Consider the following 24,678-nt stretch of genomic DNA (forward strand, 5'->3'; position numbering starts at 1 on the left):
GCCTCTTTGACTTTTAATACGTGTCCACATCTCTTTGTTTGTGTAACCTTCTCTGATATTAAAACAAAACTTTTACTTTTCTAAAGGGCGAAAAAAAAAAAAAGCAAACGGGCAAATTTTTTTCTTTAATAAAATAAGAAATTAAGATTTTATCTTTTTTTCGGCGGAGACCGTTGATTGCGGTTGGGAATAAAGCGCTCTGACAGGGACCCCTCTTTTTGACCACATTTTGCATTGTCTTTTTTCTTCAAATTTTTTTATTTAAAAATTTAAAAATATTTTTATCAATTGAAATAAATTATTTTAATAAATTAATAAATTTATAAAATATTTTTTACAACCTCTTAACAAATTCAAATTAAAATAATAAAAAAATTCTTTTTATTACTTAAATAAAATATAAATTAATTTTTTTATCCTTTTTAATCCGATTAAATAAATAAAATATATTCAAACCAAAATACTCATCTTGCATATTTGATTTTACATGAATGCCATTGTTAATATTTGTCGTACCAGAAAAAAAAATTACCAGAAATTGTCGGTGGACTTCTTACCAGAAGAGAAATTAAATGGTGGTGAGCGTTGTTTGTCGGGTTGTCTGGTTTGGCAAATCCTGGTTACACGCTAGTCTTAGCCGATACTGCTACAAAAGCCTGGCGTTTAACATACATACACCGACACGTTATCATGCTTCGGACACCATTTTTATTGTATTTGTATTCAATCAAATTTAACTTGATGTCATCGTTAGCATTGTTTCTTTTGGCTAAAATGGAAATCTTGCAATTTAGGCTTAACGTGATTAAGTTGCTAACACTGCCAAAATTAATCATATTCTGCAAGTTCGATTGTCTGTTAATGCTAAACTTTTCTTAATAATTATGCTACTTTTTAAAAAAAAATCTTTATATTAACTTTTGACCTACTAATTTTATCACTTGGTATATTCTTTGCTTTCAGTTTTGACATTATTTCCAGCAAAAGCTTATAATAAAATGCTAGAGCTGTTTTTTTTTTTTTTGTGTAAGTATTTATAAATTTAATTTAATTAATTTTGATAAGCGTTTATAAACTTCCGTTTATCATAAAAATATATAAAACAACTATATATTTTTTGTGGTACGAATAAATGTTACACAGTCAATTGAGAACGGGATTCGAGGCACAATATCCAACTCATCATAAAAACAGCCTGTTCTTGTTGCAAGAAATTAATGAGCAAATGTGACATAAAATACAAATTTTGCTATTGTAATTAAAATAAAATATATTGCGAGGCTGTAAGAGTTTCCCTGCTTTTGCACCTGCAAGTTTTATGGTCTCTCGGTTGATCTGCTCCTTCTGATAAATAAATACAGCTCCATTTTTTCACATGTTGAGATGAAGATCGTCACCTTCCTGGTTTTAAAACCTGAATCCTTTTTAGCTGGACAAAATAATGGTTTTTAGTTGAAAATTTAGGCTCTGCATTCACACATCCAACCCTCTTTAGTAAATAGTACATACATATATATACACACTAATGAAGAGAGAGAGTGACATCAATTTTCTTAGTTGTGCTTTTTTTTTTTTACTAATAACATTTTTTTAAAATTATTTTGGGAGAAGGGGATTGGAAATTTATTAAAGAAGAGAATTATTCAGTTTTTTTTATCTAGTAATTAAAAAAACTTAAAAGAAACATGTAAGAACGGAGTTCGAACTGTATCATTTTTATTTCTTATAACTTGATAAAAAAAATCAAGGAAGAGAAAATATATTTAAAAAAAAAAAGAAAATCGGCTGCAATTTTTTAGCTATAACTGAATGAGAAATATTAGGTATTGAGTTATTCAATTATATTAAAATAAAGAACAAATCTGCGTTTCATTATTTAAAAAATAATGAAGATTTTCATAACTTTATCCAAATTAAATTATTAGTGTACTTTAAATTAAATCTAAAGATAATGTTTGTTCAAATCATTTTTTGGTTAAATTTATTTATCCTCATATTAAATTTAAAAAAATTAAATTCAAAATGAATTAATCTCTTTTAGATAAAATTGTAAAAATCTCTATTACTTTTTAAGTGATTAGGCTCTTCTCTGATCATTACATTGGATTGGATTAAAGAGGTCAATGTACTGTTGAGATCTTGCCATGTGTACAAAAAATCTGATCATTGTTTCCAAATGCACCACATCATTCACTTTCAAAACCTTTAATTTTTGCTAATGATCTTCTTATTTAGAAAAAAAATCACAATTTTGTCGTCGAACTTATCCTCTCCATGTCCATGTCTTTTATGTCTCAACCTGCTGTAAATCAAAATTTTATTTTCTTTCACTTATTCTTTCTGGTAATTTCTATATTATTTTTCATGTATTTTATTTATTATGATTGAGATAATAAGCTTGAAAGACGTTAGTAAAATAAGACTTTTTTTTTTGTTCAGCAGAAATAATGCTGTTGAGAATTGAGCCATTGGAATTGAAAGTGGGGAGCAAAAATAAAACTGTTGAGCTTCTGGAATTTGCAAGGTCAGGTCATGTGTTTCATATTTTCAAATAATCATAAGCCTAAACTAAAAAAAATATAAACCAGAAGGAATGTATTAAAATTTTGGCAGGTTTGCAATTTCCCCATACCTTCTCGAGGGAAAAACGAACAAGCCGCAGAACTGCAGAAGACAGAAGGTTTGTTTTAAAAATTAATGTTCAAACTACAAACAAAGTTGATAAATATAAAATAAAATTTACATTAATTATAGGTCAACTAATGCTTGTTTCTTTAAAGCCAAAGCCAAAATTTCCGGAATCCAATTCTGTCCAATATTTTTAAATTTTAACCACAAGATTCTGCAGTTAAGGTTTCCCAGCAAATGCCCATGTCTTTCTGGAAAATTTCAGGTGGCATTAAGGACATTTTGAATCTTGGAACACCCGGTTTAGGGGGACAGATTCTTGGGTTTTTTTTTGTTAAATTTTTTGACTCGACCCTGCAAGCTTACCCTTCTTATACGTGTTTGCCTAATTCTTGATACTTATGGATTGCAAAAAAGAGAAATTAATTTAATCAAGTCAAACATGAACTTTATCCCTTGTACGAACAATATTTTCATCTTTAGCAGCAGTTTCCTTTTTTTTCTTTTTTTTCCAAAAAACACATTAAATCCACACCGACCCTCGCCAGTAAAGAGCCAGGGACACCCACATGACTCTGTTTTCTTCTTTTATCAACCGTTTTCCTCTCCTCTAAAAGGGAAAATAATTTTAATATGGAAAAAATTAAAATTAAATAAAATATTTTCACTTATTGATCTCTGCCTATTTCTAGTCTCTAGGCAGCTTCCTTCCTTCCACAATATATAGAGGCTTGCGCTCCTCTTCCAATGCCCAATCTCATTACTCTCTCTCTTTCTTTTGTTTAAAATTTTTTTCGTGGGTTTATTATGAGTTTTAACTGATAAATTTATACCCACATTACCTTTTTTCTCTAGTTAGACTGCATTTTCTGCGTTTAATCCAAAATGGGTTTCTCTTATCAGTTTTAGAAAGTTCGAGGAAATCCCATTTTGCAGCATACAAATTCAGCTGCAGAAACAGATCTGTTTTTTCTTTTCCTCTGTTTTTGTTGAAGTTGAAACTTGATTTTGTTTCTTCTGATAACTTTGAATACATGGAGAAGTTAGTGAGACTCATTTCAATGGCTTCTTTGCTTCTGATACTTTGTCTTCCTATTGCATTTGCTGGACATGACTATAACCAAGCTCTGAGTAAGAGCATTGTCTTCTTTGAAGCTCAGAGATCTGGTTACCTTCCTCATAACCAGAGAGTCACATGGAGAGCTAATTCCGGTTTGAATGATGGCAAGGCCAGTGGGGTAAGTTAAAGTTCCACTCTCATTTTCCTAAATGTTGAACTTCCTACTCAGTCAATTCTACCCCTCAAAGCAATTTGGAATCTAAAACTTTACTCTATTCTTGATTTCTTTTTCTTTCCCAATTGAAAATTATAGTTCTAATTTGTTGAATTTTCTTACAGGTGGATCTGGTTGGAGGGTACTATGATGCAGGGGATAATGTGAAGTTCGGACTGCCCATGGCGTTCACCATAACAATGATGTCCTGGAGCATAATAGAGTATGGAAAACAAATGGCTGCAAATGGAGAGCTTGGCCATGCCTTGGAAGCCGTCAAGTGGGGCACTGATTACCTTATCAAAGCTCACCCCGAACCCTATGTCCTTTACGGAGAGGTACTCTTCCGACCTTCCCTCTCTTTTTTCATCAACGTTTGCTTCTGCTTGTGTTTAACACTATTATCTTGTCACAAACATGTCCGTATCTTTTTCAAGTCACGACTTGATAGCAACACTTGTTTTTTAAAATATTACTAATTTATTTGTTCGAATTTAGAACTACCAATTTCTTTAAACTCAAGGGACTGAATAAAAAAAGGGCAAAGAGCTAATTTAATGAGATAAATTGTTAAATTGCGACCCAAATTAAACAAGTTGAGTAAAAGATCCATAATTTTGGAGCTAAATTTTGGTGTGATTTGTTTAAGGTGGGAGATGGAAACAGTGACCATTACTGTTGGCAAAGACCCGAGGACATGACCACCGACCGTCATGCTTACAAGATTGACCCAAGTAACCCTGGGTCGGATCTCGCTGGTGAAACTGCAGCAGCCATGGCTGCCGCCTCAATCGTCTTCCGCCGCTCCAACCCTGCATATTCCAGCGAGCTTCTTCGCCATGCCTACCAGGTATTTTACTCAGTCTCTTTCTTGACTCTCTTTAGCTCACCTCACAGTTCCTTGAGTCAGTTTTGGCGGACCATTGGACCCCGCGGGTGCATGTTAGCTCACACTCTGCCTTTAGCAAAGCATCCGTGGATTGTAGTTAATAGGTAGTTAAGGTAGCACTCCTTTTTGTCAGTCTGAACATTGCAACTTCGCAGGCCCCCCCAGTCACTATTCATTTAATAACACAATAATCTTTGTTTTGTTCTGTTTTTTATTTGTTCTTATTACTGGTTTGAGTGTTTTGAATGTTTTTTTTTTTTTCAAGGTTGAGTGTTTTAATTTTTAAATGCGCTTGTTTTTTTTTTTTCTTAAAAAAAAAGCGCTTGTTAGATGTTTTCTCAAAAGAAATGTTTCTACCTTCTACTATTAGCAGCTGGCTTTAGAAACGGTGTCGTTGGGTGATTATTTATGGCTTGAAATTGAAAATTCATGCGGGCTAAACGTTTTCTGCGCATTATTTGGATCATGAGAGCACTTTGTTTTGCTCCGTCCATCACGGGTAATTAATTATCTTTTGACCGTCCAGATCTATCGTACTAGCAGATCTGAACCGTCCATTGTACCACAAAAGTTGTAATTTGTTATTCGTTTCTCACGTGCCAACACTGTCGGTGCTCCCAATGAAACCCACGTCCCCAAATTACCCTCGTTTCGTTCCTCATATTACATAGCCTACCTATGCTCTTTAACAAACAATTTTAAGAATTTTAACAGCTAAATGATTTAGAACATTTTGGTTTTGTTTTGTGTTTTCAGCTTTTCGAATTTGCTGATAAATACAGAGGCAAATATGACAGCAGCATCACAGTTGTCCAAAAATACTATCGATCCATCAGTGGCTACAATGTAAGCTGTATTTCAATTTTCTTAAACAAACAATTTGATTAATATTACAGCAATGCTATAGTAAAAAGCATAAAGCAAAATTTGATTAATGGTCGAAAATGGATGTTACTTGGTACTTTTTATTGATTAATTCTGAATTTGGAATTTTGTATAGGACGAGTTGTTGTGGGCCGCTGCATGGCTGTACCAAGCTAGTAACAATCAGTACTACTTGAACTATCTTGGCAACAATGGTGACTCCATGGGTGGAACGGGCTGGGCCATGACTGAGTTTAGTTGGGACGTCAAGTACGCTGGTGTTCAGACTCTTGTCGCCAAGGTATTATTTTCAACTGCTAATTCTAATCCATCCATAATCAAGCAATAATTGGTCATGTCTCATCAAGAAATAATTATTGTTTCTGCTTTCACCTTAGACAATGACAATTCTATCACTATCTCAGTGATTAATAATTTTGATTAGCTGACCAAGTGGTATGTTTTGCTTCACCTGCAGTTCTTAATGCAAGGTAAAGCTGGTCTCCATGCACCAGTATTTGAGAGGTACCATGAGAAGGCAGAGTACTTCATGTGCTCCTTGATTGGAAAGGGTAGCCGTAATGTTCAGAAGACTCCCGGTGGTTTGATTTTCCGACAGAGATGGAACAACATGCAGTTCGTGACTAGTGCCTCGTTCTTGGCCACTGTGTACTCTGACTATCTCACTTCCTCTAGGGGAAGCTTGAAGTGTGCTGCTGGCAATGTTGCGCCATCCGAGCTTCTTTCTTTTGCAAAATCTCAGGTGACTACTGATCTCGTGTATTCAAAACTCTTTGTTTTTTATGAATGATTACAAGTTCAGCCTTTAACCAATTTTCTGATATTTTGCAATGTTAAATTCTCAGGTGGATTACCTCCTTGGAGACAATCCAAGAGCTACAAGTTATATGGTTGGTTATGGGAACAATTACCCACGACAAGTTCACCACCGAGGTTCTTCAATTGTTTCAATCAAGGTTGACCCTACATTTGTTGCCTGCCGACAAGGTTATGCTACTTGGTATTCAAGGAAAGCAAGTGATCCTAATCTCCTCACTGGTGCTTTGGTTGGAGGGCCTGATGCCTATGATAACTTTGCTGATGAAAGGGACAATTATGAGCAAACAGAGCCTGCTACCTATAACAATGCTCCTCTTCTTGGCATATTGGCTAGACTAGGAGGTGGTCATGGTGGTTATAACCAGCTCCTTCCTGGTATATATAGCCTATATCCCCATTAAGTTTTATGGTTTTAACTTTTTCTAATTCTCTCATATTCCATCAACCATGATGATCATGACGTTTGCTTTTCCTGCAGTGGTTGGCCCAGTTCCTAATCCAACTGTTGCCAAACCAAAACCCACATTGACTCCAACTCCTGGTATATTCTTGCTTCTCTTTTAAATGATTTTCGCTAAACATTGTCTGAGTTGGTGAATATACTCGAGTTAGGGTACTATAATTTCCCTAATTAATTAAGGGATGTGTGGTTCTATTTCTCATTATAATAGGCCTATTAAATGGCCAAATCTGACTTGGAGATTTTGTTTTGCAGCCTCATCTTCTAGTCCAATTTCCATAAACCAGAAGATGACAACTTCCTGGAATGATAAGGGAAAAACTTACTACAGATATTCCACAGTGGTGACCAACAAGTCTTACAAGACTCTAAAGGATCTCAAGCTTTCTATATCAAAGCTTTATGGTCCTATATGGGGTCTCACCAAGTCTGGCAATTCTTATGGTTTCCCAACATGGATCAACTCTTTACCTGCTAGAAAGAGTCTTGAGTTTGTATACATCCATTCTACTTCTCCTGCTGATATCTCAGTTTCAAGCTACGATTTGGCTTAAGAAAGGAAGAAAATTGCAAAAACAGAGTAAGGTCCACTTGGTTTCTGGGGTTGTGGTGTAAGAATTGTGCAGCTATACAGAATGCAGTCCAGAAAAGGTTTTTCTATTTTTTTTCCTTCTTTTTTTTCTTGTTTGGGGATTTTCAACTTTACTTGTTGATTTGGTATTTGATTAGGTTTCTAGCTGATATTAGGTTAAATAACGATGAAGATTGGAGGAGAAAGGAGTGAAGAGACGAGTTAAAAAGGAGTGCTCATCCTCTTTCTCCTCTACTTCATTAGTTATTATTATTATTATTGTTATTATCTATAGACAGGATTGAGAGACAATGAAAAGAGTGAGAATTGAGAAGTAAACAAATGACTTCTCAATAGATTGCAAGGAGTCTGTTTTTCATTTGTACTTCAGAGCAGCTGATGTCCTTTTTCTTTCTGTGTTGTGATGCTGCAAGCTATGCAGCATTTTATATTTTCCATATAAATACAGTTTGCACAACAATGTTTTGTCTCTCTTCTTCTGTTCAAGATTCAATCGGAGTTCAATTTGTGTTTTTGTAAAGATTTCCCTGTGAAGTAATAAACATGCCATCATTCTCATTGAAGTTTCCTGTTATCACATAGGAACTTCATAAAGGCTTCCAAAGAAGTGCTTTTGCAGTGTGTTCAGTTGCTTCCCAAATACTAGAACATTGGCAAAGACCTGAACCGAAATTTCCGCATTTGGTGTACAATTTGGATACACAAAACAGTTCTCCCAGGCTCGAAGAATTTTGGCTTAAACAGTCCTGTAAACAATTTTCTATACAGGTCCACATTCGAACCCCAAACTGAACAAGCATCTCAAAATGCAAAATAAAAATGCCTGATCTAAATTTGGTGTAAAAGTCCACCGAGTTTCATTAGATTTTACCAGTTTTGAGTTCACTTGCAACTACATGCTAGATTGTTGCACAATAAGAACACCAGAAAGCTGCCTTCGTGCCCTTTATTCAATTCAAGCAGGGGCAAGTAGCCTGATTAGCTGCTCTCACCAGGTCAGACTAAACCATATGGTGGTGTCATCCATGTGCTTGGTGCTAGTAAACCTATTCGTAATGCTTCAAATATATCTGGACAAGTTTTTCAATTCAAATGGATGATTGGTGCTCGGAGTTTGAACTTGGGCATCATTGCCCGCATGGGTCCAAAGCAAAAGAAAATACTAACCTTGGTCAAAATGGGCTTGGCCCATGGGCCCAATTGGTTTCAACCCATTCAAAACGCCAACTCCTGGTTGCACTCTGGCACCGCCTTTGGTAATTCATTAAACAAAAAATCTATATAATTCCACTTCCACATTTCAATCGGCAAAGCAAATAAAGCGCTCACTCTTGAGGTTTTTCTTTTCCCACATCAAGATATCAAAGATCAGAGGATTGAAAGATCAAAGAAAAGAAAAGCGAGATCCATCAAAATTAAATAAGAGAAAAAAATGGAAATAGAGAAAGAGAGCGAGTTGGTTCGGCGATGCATAGAAGCAGCTTGCCGAAGCAGAGAGAGCGTAGAGAAATGGCGGAGACAAAGGAGAACTCTGGAACGATTGCCTTCTCACCTTTCTCAATCTCTCCTTCGAAACCTCCTCTATCGCCGCCTCCTCTTCCCTTCCTTACTAGAGTACATTAACACTTCAATTTTTATCTCATAGTATTTAATCAATTTTAGTTCGTTTTCTGTTTTCTCTTAATACTTGTAATTTCAAAAATAGCTGTGAATCCGAAATTGTTTGTTCTATTTTTTCTTCATATTATTTTTAAAGTTTGCAAACTGGTCTTGGTTAAAGCAGATTATTCATTATTATGATGCAGAATATTCAAGTATAGTGTGGAGGAGATAGATCTAAGAGGAGAGAATTGTGTAGATGCAGAATGGATGGCGTATTTAGGCGCATTTCGTTATCTACGATCCCTCAATCTAGCTGATTGTTATAGAATTAATAATTCTGCTATTTGGTCCATAGTAGGTATGTTTTGTTCTTTTTTTTTTCTAAATGTAATAGCAATTATAAGGAAGTTGATTTTCAGTTTTCTCATATCTGTATGTAAATTGTGCAATTTTAGATGCGTTAAATAGAATAATTGAGGAGAGAAGTGAAAATCAAAGCTCAGTTTCGTCATGGTGATAAGCAATTGTAATTTAATTGGAATCTTTAGAGAGTTACCTTTTAAAACGTTTCTAGTGTTCGTTTTTTTTTTTTTTTTTGCTGGTTTTAGGTATGACTAGTCTGAAGGAAGTGGACCTTTCGCGTTGCATGAAGATCACTGATGCTGGCGTTAGGCATCTTATATCCATTTCAACTTTGGAAAAGTTATGGATTTCAGAAACTGGCGTCACTGCAAATGGGGTTGCGCTGCTCTCTTCACTTAAGAATTTGTCTATATTAGACTTGGGTGGCTTGGCTGTTACAGATAATGCTTTGAATTTTCTCCAGGTACTCTTTCTCTCTGTCTCTGTGTGTGTGTGTGTATATACATACACTTTTTATTCTTGCTTGAAAAGTTACTATATTTCTTGTCATTGCTAAAGGAATGAAATTATCCACAATTATTTCGAAACCTTCTTGATAACTGGATTATATTATACCTCTCAAGTTTTCTAGTTATTAGTACCACTTTGAAATCTTTGTGATAGTAATTACTGTTTTTGTAAATACTTCATTTATTTGGGAGCTGGAGTGTCTCAGTTGCTGTTAAATTGTGTTATTAAGTTTCTTTGCAGATGGAATCATTTGTAACAACTAGACAAGCTTAGTTACATGTCAATTACCATAGATGATTGTTTTTAGTTCAATTTTGGTGGTTCCATTCAATTACCCTTTGAAGGATTGATTCTAAAATATTATAGTTAATTTTCTTCTTTCAGTGTAAAGTATCCAGGTAAAAATGACTTCTGGTGGCTGTTTTCTTTTAGGCATTGACAAAGCTGCAGCACCTTGATCTTTGGGGGAGCAAAATATCTAACAAAGGGGCTTTGGTTCTTCGAAGGTTCCCCAAGCTGAGCTTCCTCAATCTTGCTTGGACCAATGTCACATGCTTTCCAAATCTGTCATCGATTGAATTTTTAAACATGAGTAATTGTACCATTGATTCTATCCTTGAAGGCAATGGTGATAAAGCTCCTTTAATGAAGCTTATTTGTGCTGGAGCAACTTTCATGAATGAGGCTGAGGTCTTTTTATATATCAAAACAAGTTTCTTATCCTTGCTGGATGTATCCAACTCTTCCCTTACGTGGTTCTGCTTTTTAGCTGATATGAAAATGCTTGAACATTTGGATCTCAGCTCTAGCATCTTCGGGGATGGTTCTGTTGAAATGATTGTATGTATTGGAGCAAGTCTGAAAAATCTAAATCTAAGCAGCACAAGAGTCAGCTCTGTTGGGATAGGGATGTTAGCTGGACATGTACCCAAACTTGAAATTTTATCTTTATCTCACACATCAATAGATGATGTTTCCTTGTCATATATCAGCTTGATGCCTTCACTTAAAGTTATTGACCTAAGCAACACAAACATTAAAGGTAAGATTTCTTCAGCACAAACTTTAAAGTTGTTACTTACTTGGATTAATCATGAATATGGATATTCATGATTCTTTCACAGTTACGTTATCAGTTGTGCGGTTGCTTGTATTCTTTGTTAGTAATGTTTGAGCCAAAATCGGCCCAAGGACAGGCAACTGGAAAAGAGAGAGTAAAGGTCAGGACTCGGGGACAAAGGCCAGATTTACTCTCTCTTTTCAAAGTGCTTGTCGTTGGGTCGATTTTGGCTCAAATAAGTGGATTTTAACTGATTTATTGACCCTTGGCGTGTACATTAGGTGTTTAACATTTCTTTTGCAACTTCTAGGTTTTATTCACCAGAGAGGCACAGAGTCACAAATGGATAGCACACTAACAGCACTTCAAAATCTCAGTTATTTGGAGAGCTTAAACTTGGAGCAGACACAAGTTAGGGATCTTGATTTGTACCCGTTATCTAGTTGCAAAGAACTGAGCCATTTATCTCTCAAATGTTTTTCCCTTACAGATTCCACCTTGCATCACCTTTCATCTCTCCCAAAGCTGACAAACCTTCATGTCTGTGAAGCTGTGTTAACAAATAGTGGCCTGGACTCATTTAGCCCACCAACAACACTGAGAGTACTGGACCTGATGGGTTGTTGGCTCTTAACTGAAGATGCTATCTCATTGTTCTCAAGGAGACATCCTCAAGTTGAGATACGACATGAAGTTGTTCAAAGCCTTTCGACAGAGCAGCAAAATATTTCTGATCGCCCATCCTCGTCACAACAATATTCGAAAACTTCTCGAGGGAACAAAAAGCATGGAAAAGTGCCTATCTCTGAGTTTTTTGTAGGTGAGTAGACTTTCACAATAGATTTCGATTAGCATCAATATAGAGTCTCTCCTATCATCTGAATTTTCTTCCTTTTTTCCTTGATTGTTTTCTGAAATAGATCAAAGATTGAAATATAGCAGAGGAGAGCTACTTGCACTGCAGTTTTCACCTTTATCTCTTAAATCTCTTCATGATACAGGTATTGTAACACCCAATCAACAATCAGATCAAATGGATTAATTCCATTAACCAAGAGTTATATTTCCTTATACATGGTACTATAATATTCTCTCTGCAATTGTATGAGGAAATGTTTTTTTTTTTTTTGTAATTTCAATTTTGAATAAACTGTTACAATGTCGTCTTTTTTTATTACTAAAAAAATTTTAAAATAATGTCATGTTATTAATATTAAATACCATTTTCCACTTATTGGGTTCAATAAATTACAATAATACTCTTGTAAATACGAAAAAGTTAACATTGAAATAATTAAATTTTCTTTTTTTTATGAACACTAGTAATGGAACCGCACGATGCTGCGGTTTCAAAATTTTTTATTTATTAAATTAAATAATTATTTTTATTATCTAAAAAAAGTTTGTAATTTATTAAAAATTTTGATTTTTTAAAAAGAAGAAAGTAAACAGATTTCATATCTATCCTCTTCTTCTTTGGTTAGGGTCCAAAAAGTAAACCAAACTTATATTCTTGACACAAGACTAAGCTTGTGATCCTCTGTTTAAAAGATTCTAGAAAGATAACACAATTCAAATCAATTGAATAAATATGATAGACTAATTACAAATAAATTACAAAAATCTTTCTAAATAAATAGAAATATTTCTAATTAATCTATAATCAAATAAGAGGTTCAGTTAACTATTGTCGCAATCATTAATGGAGTTTTATGGATAGTTTAATCTTCAAAACACAAGAAGCAATCAAATCACTTGGCATATGCTATACGATTATCAAATTAAATGTAAAATGTAGAAAAAAAAAGAGATCATTACCTGTATTGATGCAAAAATCTTTTTTCTATTTTCGGCTTCTAGTTTAACAATACACTCATTATAGATCAAGAATTATTTCAGGATTCTTCAATAATAAAAATTAAGTATTAAAGAAACAAAAAATCAAGAAAAGATAAACATCAAAGCAATGTATTTTTAGTTTTGTACTATAAAATATTTAGGAGGTATCGGTAGGATGGGTCGCAAAAGTATGCAACAACATAAATAAAATGATCGAACAATGCGCTCTAATCACTGTCAATCACACTAAGAAAGGTCCATATTTATGTACATCATCATAATGAATGGCTTTAATTGCAAGCTTTGTTCTATGCATGACATTCATTTAATTTCATAAGTATCTATCTTTTTTAAGAATTTCGGCAATTATTTTTAAAGATTTTTTATATCTAATCATATCTATAAAAGATAAAAGACACTTAGAATGAGATATAATAAGATTGAAAAATAAATTAGTCAAAATATTAAATCAAATGTTGCCCATAAACAGATAATTTCCAATTCAAACGATACCATAAGCATTGAGTCATGAATTCAATATAGAAAACCTAATATAGAAAACATAATTCTAGATGTATGTTATTATTTGCATGCCCATTAAGGATGTGATATCAATGAACACTTCATATACCAATCTTGAAACATTATTATATGTGATGGGATAAAATCAAATTTGGACATCTAATAATCGGTCAAGAATCAAGATTTTAAATCAAATATTAACAATTAACAAATAATGCTAGAACACTGATTTCAAAAAATGAGATAATATCAAATTGATTAAATTCAATCAAGAATACATTCATAATTTAAAATTTTATTATTGAATATATATAGAAATAAAAATAGGAGTAGGCACTAAAACACACAAGAACAACTCAATTCAGTGAACATGAAAAACAAAAATATGCAGTAATAAAAATAGAAACTTTGCTAAATGCATACATGGCAATAGGCGAGATGTAAAAGCACATATTGAAAAATTTTCTCTTGAAAATCAATTTATACTTTAAAACAAGGATATAAAATCCAAAATTCATTGCCTTCCATTGAAACACTGAAAATTTTTGCACATTCACCCTTATTGCAAAAAAAAAAAAAAAGAAAAAAGAGTAAGACCCAAATGCGTGAATCGAGAGAGAAAAAGAAAGGTAAAAGCACACACACCCACCGAAATAAAGAAAAAAGTAACATAGAAGTTTCTTTCAAATCCACCATCAAAACCAACAGGACAAAGGACAAAGATAAGTGAAAAAATTTAGAAATGGAAAATTGAAATATAAACAAAAGGTCTTAGCTCAAACAAATAGCACATTATAGACACATCGGAAATTTTTTGATACAAATAGAGTGACTTTTACAGTCATTAACATATTTTCTCAAGGATTACATTTTTACGCTACTGCCAAATAAACAAACCATAATGTTCATCATATAGTTTACTATCATTTAATAAGTAGTCATAGAAGTTATGAGGCTATGCTTGTTTGAGAAACGAAGCAGGGTAAGTAGAATTAGAAATAACAAATTTACCTAAAACAGGAACTCACATTGTCTAATGGGCAAACATTGTTGAATAAGGTTTATGCTTAGATTCAACCAGTACAATGTTGAGAATTTCAATTTAATATGGCTTGAGGATGTATAATGCCATACCCAATGCATAGATCACATCTGTCTCAAAAAGAGAATTGTCACAAAGTAAAAGTATCATTAACTTTCAAGAATCATGAAATCAAGCAATTTTCAAAAGGAAAAGAGCTATACTTATATCAAACACTAGTAACCAGACATCAAGGTTACGGACACCTTTATACTCCTCATGGATTTGCTTCTTCACATTTTTTATGCCTTCCAACGAATGTAACCCAATACAACACTTAAGCAAATCAATATAGAAACACTAAGCATTACCCAATTACATTAACTTAATAAAAAAAAACTATAATCTAAATAATTGAAAGTAAAAGATTACCCATTACCGTCAAAAACATCCCTAGAAATCTTCATCTTCTTGGTAGTCTCTTTATACAAATCCTCCAAATTGCAAGGCAATGTTCATTCAATTGCGGGTCCTTTTCAAGGCTTCTATAAGTTAGCAATATTTTGCATCCAGTAGTTGAAAATTGTTTAAAGGCTTCATTATCAAATGAGATCCCAACAGCTTTAAGGTCAAGTTTCTGCTAGAGGTCATTTAAAATTATGAGGATCCTCTTGTCATTCTTCAATCACTGGCATAACCACATTATTCTTCAATTACTAGTCGTTTCATAAAAGAAAACGATCTCAAACATTCTAGGTCTAAAATAGCATCTAATTAAAAAGTTCAAAAAAATGAACCCAAAAAATGGCAAGTGGTGCAGGCTTTTACATTGGAATGGCCTGAGATAGACTGATCTCCTCATTTTCACCCTATCACTTCATTTCTTCCCCCTTTCTCTTTCTGTTTTCCCTCGAAGCGTCCTTTCTTTGAAGGGTAAGGGAAAGAAAGAGAAAAAAAAAAAAAAAAAAAAAAAGGAAATCCTCTCTCACCCATCCTCTATCATTTTTTCAGATAAAAAAATGAGTTTACACGCGCGACCTCTGACACCGACAAAAGAGATGGCAGAAGGAAAAAAGAAACACCAAGCGTGACACGTGGCCTTTTAGAAGGAGTCAAGATGATGTCAAAATGTGGTTTTTTTTTTTTTTTTTAATGTTAAAACTACGTCTCTTGAAACATAATTTTTATAATTCAAAAATTATGTTTCTAATGTAAAAAGGGTAGTCTAAATAATTTTTATATTTATTATTAATCGCTTTTTAAAACAAAAAAAAAGATGATTTTTTATAAATTATCAATCACGTATTTAAATTAATAAATATAATCTTTATTAACAAACATTATATTTTTAAGTATCATAAATATTTTTGTTTTAAATCACATCAATTATTATGTTTTTTACATTATAAATATCATTGATATGAAAATTTTTATTTTATTTTATTATTATTTTAATTGATTTAATATATTTTAATTATATAAAATGTTTTTTTTCTCAAAAATTTTTAGAAACTAAAAAAAATCTAAAAAACAAAAAATTAAGGAAAACAAAAAAACAGTCACATAACACCTCAATAAAAAATCTTGTGCTCCGTACATTCACGATAATTATTAGGCGGACAAATATAAGTTTTAGCCTTTAAAAAAAATCATGTTTTTATATAAAAAAAAAGCCATGGTTTTTTGGTTTTTTTTTATTGTATTCAATAATTAATACAAAACCTATTTTTTAATTATTTTAAAATTTTTAATTTATATAATTACACTATATCAAAATAATTAGACTTTCTCTTAACTTTATAATCCAAAAATAATATGTAAATATCAATCAAAATAATTACACAAAAAATTCATTGAATTATTTATTCATCAAAATTCATTAAAACCTTAATTATTTCAAAACTCATTGAATCATTTACTTATACTTTCCATTATAGTTTATGGATCAAATTTAAGTCCTTTAAAAATCATCACAAAGATCATCATCTAAATCTTTAAAAATCTTCAAAAATCATAACCTATGTTTTTAAAAAATCTTTAAAATCATAATATAAACTTTTAAATATCTCACATAATTTAAATATCATAACTTTAACTCTTAAAAAGTTTTCAAGAATCATAACTTAAGCTTTTAAAAAAAATATTATCACAATCTAAAAGTTATAATTTAACTCTAAAAAATTCTTCAAAAATCGTAACTTAAATATGATATCACATTTTAAATTTTTTGGATTGTATTAAAAAATTATGTAATATAATGTTAAAAATGAGATTGACAAATACAAGTTTTAACTTTTTAAAGATCATATTTTTATATAAGAAACATGATTTTTGAATTTTTTATATTATATTAAAAAACTAGGTAATATAATATTCAAAGTGAATTGATAAATATAAGCTTTAGTTTTTCAAAGATCATGTTTTTATATAAGAAATGTAATTTTTAAATTTTTTGGATTGAATTAAAAAACTACTTACTATAAACAATATAATGTTCAAAGTGGAGCTAATAAATACATGTTTTGTCTTTTCAAATATCACATTTCTATATAAAAAACATGAGTTTTGAAAAATTTTGGATTGTATTAAAAAATGACGTAATATGTGCATGTGTGACGTTTCCCGCAGCTCCATGGAAGGGAATTGCATTTGGATAAACAATTTTTGAATATGAAGAAACCATATTTTTACAGTCCAAACCAAAAGGAAAGAAAGCGTAACTTCTACAAGTATCTGAACCGCAGAACCATCCCATTGGCCCTTTAGGATTCCATTGGAAGTATTTTGTCATGCATTTCGCTTGTTTGCACTCTTGTACATGTTGTCGATCACACTCTGCATCCAAAGATTTTGATCAGTGAACGGGCAAATTCCAGTGCGTGCACGGGCTAGAGAGATACAAAACTTAAACAAAAGAAGCCCAACCAAAAATAAAGAAGAAAAATAGGTACCTGATAATATTTAAGCAATTGAGGCCTCTTCTTCTTATACGTTGGGGTAAGAAGGTCGCGTTCCATGTCGAATGGCTCAGGGTCAAGATGGACAGCTTTTATAAATTCAAAACCTTTCAGCTGTGTAACAACAAGGATAATAAAAATTTAATTTCCATTTTCTTTCCTATTCGTCATAAAGAAAAAGTATTTACTTTAATAGTGGTGAACTCATATTTCATGAAATTTGAAATAATTAAAGTACAAGAACCATGAAATAAGAAACCTTTTTCTCTTTGCCAATCTTAGAGAGCTCCCCAAGAATGAACTCTTTGGCCTTGGGATTTTGACAGATGGAATCAAAGTCACCACTTACACCATTCCCGGCAGCCCAGCTTTCAAGTGCTTGCTTATTGGGGTTAACAACAGCAACAAGGAATGACTCAAAGCTGTTCCCATAAATCCATATCTGAAATTGATAAAGCACAATAACTGCCAAGTTAAAAGAATGCCAATCCCCAGCAGGTAAAATAAACATCAAGTGTCATTATAATCACGAAAAAATAAATCCAATTTAGCGACCATAGGAAGTTCTACAACAAATTTCTACACTCTCTGCAGCAATTATTGTTACTAACATCAATGATAAAGAGTTGAAATATAGAGCTAACCAACGAATGCAATCATAGCATGGATATCAGAAAGAGAATGTTCAATTTCCTAACATATTCAATGTCAATTTAACATTTAATTCCAAGATCCAGTTCATCTAACGGCATACCGAATCAATATCAGACACAAGACCATAAACATTCTCCAGGTTCTCGACTGCAACATATTCCCCTTGTGAAAGCTTAAAAATGTTCTTCTTTCGATCAATAATTTTCATGCTTCCATTTGGTTGCCACTCACCGATATCCCCTAATGCACAAAGATGAAAGGGCGTCAACTTGGAGATAAACAAAGGATACAGAGAACCTCAACTTAAGAAGAAACAAGTATCAGCAGACCTGTGTGGAACCACCCATCAATCATGACCTCATTGGTAAGGTCTTCACGTTTGTAGTAGCCTGAGAATAGGGTATTTCCCTTGATACAAATTTCCCCACATGGCGGGCTTGCAAATGCATCATAATTCATTTCAGGAACAGATTCCAGGCATATATCTACATTTGGTACTGGAGGCCCCACAGTACCAAGCATTGACAATTCATTAGGTAATGAGACAAAAGTCCCCGCACAAGTCTCTGTCAGACCTACATTCAGATCAATATAAAATTGATCAATGTCCATGTTGCATCAAGTGTGCATGATCAGTAAAGAAAAAGGAATTATCAAAAGCACAAAGGCTAATTTCAAAGTCAGTATACCATATCCTTGCAGAACATGACAACATGCCACCACTCGCAGGAACTCTTCCACATGAGCAGAAAGAGGTGCTGCTCCAGATAGAATAAGCCGCACATTCCCTCCCAATCCTTGCTTTACCTGAGAAAATTACAACTCAACATGAGATTCAAGTAGTCAACAAGATTTGTTTTGCAGGTAATGTGGTTCAATTCACTTTTCATCTGTATGCAAGGAGCCTTGTGTGTATTATATACCAATGAAGACTTTCATCACCTTACTAAATACAACTTTATCACAAATTGGAGATGCATCTCCATGTTTGCGGCCCTTCCTCATGTTATAGAATTTGCTGTAGGGGTTACCACAGATGTCAGAATCAAAAAGTAATGCAGAAATACGAAAATCAACAGGCATCAACAGGAATTAGTAAAACCAAACTCAACAGACCATAATCTTGATTAGGTAACTCTGCTAAACACAGTAACAAGAAATATAAGGACAAACTGCAAATAAATATCAACTAATTCAAAAGCTCATGATAAAGTTTAATGCCCAAAAGGATTGAGATAATTCTAGTTTTGTCTACAAGGAAGAAGATGGCCTAGTCTAGTGTACAGAAAGCCAAAATCCTTTACTCTTTATTTCAGTGAGTCTGTGGTGGTGAAACTGATTTCCTTAACTAACCCTATTTTTACTCATTATTTATTGGCAGTCAGCAGATAACAATGAACTGCTTCACATAAGCAAACTGAAAATTAGAAAGTAACTTACTATGAGTATGCCACATCAAACAATTTCTTTTTCAACAAGCTTCCCCCAGAAATCTTCTGTAGTAAACCTGATAATGTGCAAAGGTTATGCCAGTCTCACAGCTGAAAATGCATTGCAGTTCATTTCGTTTGTTTATATATATGCTAAAAAGGACATAGTACATTTACTCAACTTAGAGCAAGAATTTAGCAATGAGATTTCCACCCCCAAGAGAAAATAAATAAATTAGGACAAATTTTCCAGCAAGTAAATGTTCCAGGTTGCTTACTGTAACCTTCACAAACAACCCAAAAAATGACATTGCCTATCGCAGATTCAAAAAACCCCTTCAATAACTTTATACATGCTTAGAAAAATGCTGGAAATCAATCTCAGAACATTCAGGAATATAAGAAAGTTAACCTGAATAGATTCTATCTAACACACGAGGAACAGCACAGAAGATACTTGGCTTTAGCTCTCCAATATCTTCAACCAATAGTTTCACGTCCTGAAGTTGCAACAAATAAGCACTTACTGATTTGAATAGAATAAACTCTTATTTGTTGACACAATATCAAATAATCATGCTCACCCCACGCCAGAATCCTATTGAGGCACCATGTGAAATAAATAACTCCTCAATCACCCGGTCAAAGATATGTGCAAGAGGAAGATAAGAAATATATACATCCTTCTCTGTCAACTGTAAAATTTCACAAGCAACAAACAAATGAGGGAGAGAATGCAAAACAGATAATATCATACATCAAAATTAGTGTGGGAAGAGAAAAGACAGGTCAAATGATGTGATTGATGAAATGATTTGTCTTGGAATTGGGATACAAATGAAAAATTTCACAAGAAACAAACAAATGAAGGAGAGAAAGCAAAAAAGAGAATATCATCCATCAAAATTTAGTGTGGGAAGAAAAAAAGACAGGTCAAATGAAGTGACTTGTGAGATGATTTGTCTTGGAATCGGGATAGTAAATGAAAAGATCACCTGTTCATTTACACGCCCTAGCAGGCGTTTTACCCCTGCTATAAGAGTAACGATACTATCATTTGAAATCAATACTCCCTTGGGATCACCAGTTGTTCCACTAGTATACATTATTGTGCAGATATCACTTTTCTTCTTCACCGGAAGATCAAATTGTTTATTTTCTCCCTGCAAGAAACAGACATCAGAACTTAAATCAGAACCAACAGTCATCTATAAGTTAAAATCCAGTAAATGTAATTAACAATAAAGAAGCAAATCAAACAATTATCAAATATACATGACACACGGTTACAAAATAATATCTATAAAACAATTGCTTTAGGATCCTCAATCAAAATGAATACAAAGAAAATGCCAACTCACATGCTTGTAGAGTCAAGATGCTAAAATTATCAAGTTGATAGGTCATTGTTGCTAGTCAACAGTTCAGAAAACTATGAGAAATTACTCCCAGATTCCAAGAACAAAAGATATAGGACCATGCATGAAAATGTAAGAAATCCTTTGTTCATATTAAAACACCGATAGAAACATGTTTTTCTAGAGGTAGATACCTTTCTCTGAACTCATAACTAACAGGACTGGCAGTCTGCTAAAAATGACACAATAACTTCAGCAGTATAAAATTATTTACAGATAAATTCAAGAGAAAAAATAACAAAGCAAGTAGCCTACCAATTGCAAAAATTCCTCCCAAGGATATATTGCCAAACCTTGCTTCTCAGCTTCTGCCTTCTGCTCGGGTGTTACCTTTCCAAAGCTAACAATTGCTGCATAGCAAACATGCATGCACATAAATTATTTCTAACATACTATAGCAAGAATAAGTGAGTAGTGCAAGAAGATTTAAAACTACAACCTAACATGATTCCTTTTTTGGCCTTTCATACAACCGACTCCAAAGTTATACGATATAAGGCTTAGTTTGTTGTTATTATTGTTGTAGCAAGAATAAAATCCCCTGCCACGGCCCGCGCCCCCCCCCCCCCCCCCCCCCCCGGGGAACCATAAATAAATAAATAGATGACTTACTTCTCAAGTATTTTGTTGAGTTTGGAAATGTTTTAAAAAGCTGAAAGGGCAAAAAGAAACCTTACATGAGAAAAAAAAAATATATATATATATATATATATTTGTGTAGCTACAAATTCTCAGATTAACACCAACTAAACAAAACTGAGCAGCATGTATAGAAACAAATGCTGCGATAAAAAACTAAAAATCTATTTTGTACACACATCTTATTTTTGCAAGAAATAGCATATCTTCCCCATTGTTCCCATAACAATCCAAGGATTCCAAATATAGAAGTAAATATGCTTACCTCAATAATCTTCTTTTCCTCTACAAAAGCAATTGAAACTTCTGCATGGCATATGATAAACTCCACAGCACCAGCACCTACAACATAGATGACAAAGGATCAAACATTCATAAACAGTAAGCATGTGATGTTGAGATGCACATGTAAGTGAAAGAGTTTAAAGATGTTATAAATAACAAACTATCACTGTATCCAAAAATGAAGAAGCCTATACAGCACACATAAGATGGTTGCTGAAAGTAGTGATTTAACAAAATTGGAAAGCATGCTTTTGTTGGTTCTCAAGAGGAAATACCTAGAGTGTCATATAAAGGAACACAATAGAGTCCATGAGCATTGCAGGCCTGTGTCAATGTTGCTGCATTAGTAAACTTTACGGGGAACAAGCATTTTGGTGGCAAAGAGTACGCTCAACAGAAACAATTTATAGTGACATCTATGTAACTGGAGATGTCTACCATGAAAATTATACCTCCATGCTTGTTATCCACTCTGGGCAATTGGCACCATAAATACCACATTTTTCTCCCTGTAAGCAAGAACAAAATGCATAAAATTTGTAAAACACACAAATTGTAGCTGTGGATAATGATCACATAAATAGTAATTTTGTTATAAAAATTTTGACAATAATTTACAATTAAAAAAAGTTAGGGCATTACTTCCTCAACACCACAACTCCGGATGGAATTTCCGATTTTTATTACCACATCATAAACTTCTTTGTAAGTTTGCCACACGTATTTTCCAGCCTGCAGTAAAAGCACAACAATTTAGATACATAAACTAAAAGTCAAAGGCAACAATACAAACAGAATGCAAAAGTAACAATAACCAAAAAGGAAAAAAAATCTGCAGCAGCAACATACTTTCCCATTCACAATCTGCCGGCGACCAAGCATACGGTTGTTAGGATATTTCTCAACTGACATGCTGCATGGAGAAGATGAAACACAAATCATTATCAATAAATAAAACATCACATTTTTGTAGCATAATAAATACGAGCTGTCTTACAGTTAGTTAACAAGTTCAATCAGCCCGCTTCCATGATATTAGCTATGTTAGAAGTTAGCAAAGTTTTAATCTCCATATCACATGAACACAAAAAATCGAAATAATTACTACTAGTAAACATTTAAATTTCTAATTTTACAGTTTTACACAGAGTTGAATGAAAGTCAATGATCTTTCAACTAGAAACATGGAAATCTCAGTATTTTGCTCCGTCTGAACGTTAAAATTCGAAAGTTTCATATATAACGAGCTTCGATCTTAATAAAATTAAATCTTATGATCTCCAAAACTACTGCTTCTTGAATTCTACGCCTCTCCGGGGTGAGATTAAAGTACCTAATCAAACAAATTTAAATACCTACCGAACTTCAAAAAAAGTAAATAAATAAACAAAAATGAAAATTCAAATATTAGCAACCATGTCTATATCCAAAGTCCGCTGAAATCAAGCAAAAGAAAGTCAAACATCCTCTTATTTTCCGTATTTTCTTAGCCAGCAAGCAAGAGGCTTAAAGTAAAAAAGAGAAAAAAGCTAAAAACTAACCGGAAAATGTCCCAACAACTCTCCATTCCAGGAATCGGAGCAGGGAATCCATTGTCCGCAAAAGAACTGCGATAAACAGGGCCAATCGACGGTCTTCCGTCGCTGGCGGCCTTCCCTTCCTCTACCTTGATTATATAACTCTTCCCAGCCATTTGATCAAAATGGTCAGAATCAGACGCCGTGAATTTTTCCTTTTTATATTCTCTCTTTCAAATATTTATACACACATATATGTATATGGACCTTAGGAATGTGGAGAAGAAAATTTGTGAATATAAATAGTGCTAAAGAAATTAGGCGGCAGTGGGTGACCGCCAGACGAAAAACGCCGTATTTTTTTATTGGTTTGGAAATTTACTTAGTGTAAGGTTTCAATTTTAAAGCTAGTTTTGACTTTGGTAGACGACGAGAGAGTAGAGCAAATGAGAAGGAAAAAAAAAAGGACCACTCTGAATCAGCGGCATAACAGATAGTTCAGATCTGATCGAATAACGTTAATTTTTTGTTGCGATACAAAAGTGTAGTTGTTCACATCAAAACGACATCATTTTTTTTTTTTTTACCATTTTATAACTCAATGATAATCTTGCGAATTTAGGATGCAAGATGATGCAACTAATGCTAGGAATTGGGATTCCATTAATCAAACAAATATTTGTCTAAATTTTTTTTTGTTTCTTTTTTTTTATTTTTTATTTTTATTAATTTTTTATCATTAGACTTTTTAAAAATAATTGTAATTGGTTAATTTATTTTAAATAAAAATAACATATTACATTCTTTTCCAAGTTAATATATAATTGCATTAAGGATAAGTTTGAATTAGAATATAACTCAGTTAAAGTTTAATTTGATAATAATTAAAAATAATTTTTAAACTAATAAAATTTTTGTTATTTGAGGTTAAAAAAACTAGAGTAAATTAAAAATGAAAACAAAAAAATTAATTAATAATTAACAAAAATATATTTATCTTTTCATTTAAAATTAATTTAATAAATAACACTTTAGAGAAATTCAGTGTGTTTTCTTCAAACTTTAGGAGGGTAAGAGAGCTTTTTTCAAATTAAAGAGGGATAAATGTATTTTCTATCAAACCTCATGCTATAAATGTATTTTACCCAAATCAAAATTAAAAATGGAGCTAACTTAAAATATACTTACTCTTTTTGTGCAGTAATATTTTTTTTTGGTCTTTGACACAATTTTTTTTTTTACTTCCACATGTGAAGACATGTTTTTTTCGGATAATTAAAAATTTTATTTGAAAATCCAAAAAGAAGTATGTAC

The 24,678-nt window shown here is 32.8% G+C and overlaps 3 protein-coding genes and 1 long non-coding RNA gene across 6 annotated transcripts; 2 read left to right on the forward strand and 2 right to left on the reverse strand.

The window, feature by feature from the left end:
* Positions 1-3,377: 3,377 nt before the first annotated feature.
* On the forward strand, positions 3,378-8,031 carry LOC111290701 (endoglucanase 6-like). The gene is made up of 9 exons (XM_022882122.2): positions 3,378-3,866; positions 4,028-4,240; positions 4,552-4,752; positions 5,548-5,637; positions 5,792-5,956; positions 6,134-6,418; positions 6,522-6,870; positions 6,974-7,036; positions 7,211-8,031. Exons 1-9 carry the CDS (start codon positions 3,663-3,665, stop codon positions 7,507-7,509), a joined length of 1,869 nt encoding a protein of 622 aa, XP_022737857.2. The 5' UTR covers positions 3,378-3,662; the 3' UTR covers positions 7,510-8,031.
* An 807-nt stretch (positions 8,032-8,838) lies between these two features.
* Positions 8,839-12,316, forward strand: LOC111290763 (uncharacterized). Of its 3 annotated transcripts, XR_016346239.1 has the most exons (7): positions 8,839-9,161; positions 9,353-9,507; positions 9,758-9,975; positions 10,455-11,064; positions 11,393-11,493; positions 11,573-11,902; positions 12,003-12,316. XR_016346239.1 is itself a non-coding variant. In XM_089767823.1 (6 exons), exons 1-6 carry the CDS (start codon positions 8,980-8,982, stop codon positions 12,122-12,124), a joined length of 1,617 nt encoding a protein of 538 aa, XP_089623949.1. In that variant the 5' UTR covers positions 8,839-8,979; the 3' UTR covers positions 12,125-12,316. The 3 variants fall into 3 exon arrangements, 2 of the variants coding, with proteins under 2 accessions (XP_089623949.1, XP_022737960.2); XM_089767823.1 differs by lacking the exon at positions 11,393-11,493; XM_022882225.2 differs by having other exon boundaries at positions 8,840-9,161; positions 11,393-11,902.
* Positions 12,317-14,510: 2,194 nt separating this feature from the next.
* LOC149516008 (uncharacterized) lies at positions 14,511-15,451 on the reverse strand. The gene is made up of 2 exons (XR_016346240.1): positions 15,293-15,451; positions 14,511-15,152 (listed from the first exon to the last, which is right to left on the reverse strand). It is a non-coding gene; the product is annotated as an uncharacterized LOC149516008 (long non-coding RNA).
* A 1,576-nt stretch (positions 15,452-17,027) lies between these two features.
* On the reverse strand, positions 17,028-23,884 carry LOC111290865 (long chain acyl-CoA synthetase 4-like). The gene is made up of 19 exons (XM_022882363.2): positions 23,389-23,884; positions 22,697-22,760; positions 22,490-22,579; positions 22,300-22,356; positions 22,123-22,171; positions 21,828-21,904; positions 21,536-21,575; positions 21,179-21,273; positions 20,501-20,668; positions 20,090-20,200; positions 19,918-20,005; positions 19,516-19,582; positions 19,018-19,093; positions 18,765-18,882; positions 18,405-18,650; positions 18,176-18,315; positions 17,681-17,863; positions 17,416-17,535; positions 17,028-17,299 (listed from the first exon to the last, which is right to left on the reverse strand). Exons 1-19 carry the CDS (start codon positions 23,538-23,540, stop codon positions 17,252-17,254), a joined length of 1,989 nt encoding a protein of 662 aa, XP_022738098.1. The 5' UTR covers positions 23,541-23,884; the 3' UTR covers positions 17,028-17,251.
* Positions 23,885-24,678: the final 794 nt, after the last annotated feature.

Source organism: Durio zibethinus, chromosome 11, assembly GCF_047325235.1.
Source record: "Durio zibethinus cultivar Kanyao isolate XHJ-2024 chromosome 11, ASM4732523v1, whole genome shotgun sequence".
Taxonomy (NCBI): Eukaryota; Viridiplantae; Streptophyta; class Magnoliopsida; order Malvales; family Malvaceae; genus Durio; species Durio zibethinus.

Excerpts from the sequence above, each read along its gene's own strand:
- LOC111290763 (XM_022882225.2), top strand. The coding sequence starts at position 8,980 with ATGGAAATAGAGAAAGAGAGCGAGTTGGTTCGGCGATGCATAGAAGCA. Across the intron at positions 9,508-9,757 it reads TGCTATTTGGTCCATAGTAG|GTATGACTAGTCTGAAGGAA; the intron begins GTATGTTTTGTT and ends TGCTGGTTTTAG. Across the intron at positions 11,903-12,002 it reads TATCTCTGAGTTTTTTGTAG|ATCAAAGATTGAAATATAGC; the intron begins GTGAGTAGACTT and ends TTTCTGAAATAG.
- LOC111290701 (XM_022882122.2), top strand. The coding sequence starts at position 3,663 with ATGGAGAAGTTAGTGAGACTCATTTCAATGGCTTCTTTGCTTCTGATA. Across the intron at positions 5,957-6,133 it reads TTCAGACTCTTGTCGCCAAG|TTCTTAATGCAAGGTAAAGC; the intron begins GTATTATTTTCA and ends CTTCACCTGCAG. Across the intron at positions 6,419-6,521 it reads TTTCTTTTGCAAAATCTCAG|GTGGATTACCTCCTTGGAGA; the intron begins GTGACTACTGAT and ends TTAAATTCTCAG.
- LOC111290865 (XM_022882363.2), bottom strand. The coding sequence starts at position 23,540 with ATGGCTGGGAAGAGTTATATAATCAAGGTAGAGGAAGGGAAGGCCGCC. Across the intron at positions 22,172-22,299 it reads AGTGGATAACAAGCATGGAG|GCCTGCAATGCTCATGGACT; the intron begins GTATAATTTTCA and ends ACATTGACACAG. Across the intron at positions 17,864-18,175 it reads TTGTGTCTGATATTGATTCG|ATATGGATTTATGGGAACAG; the intron begins GTATGCCGTTAG and ends TATCAATTTCAG.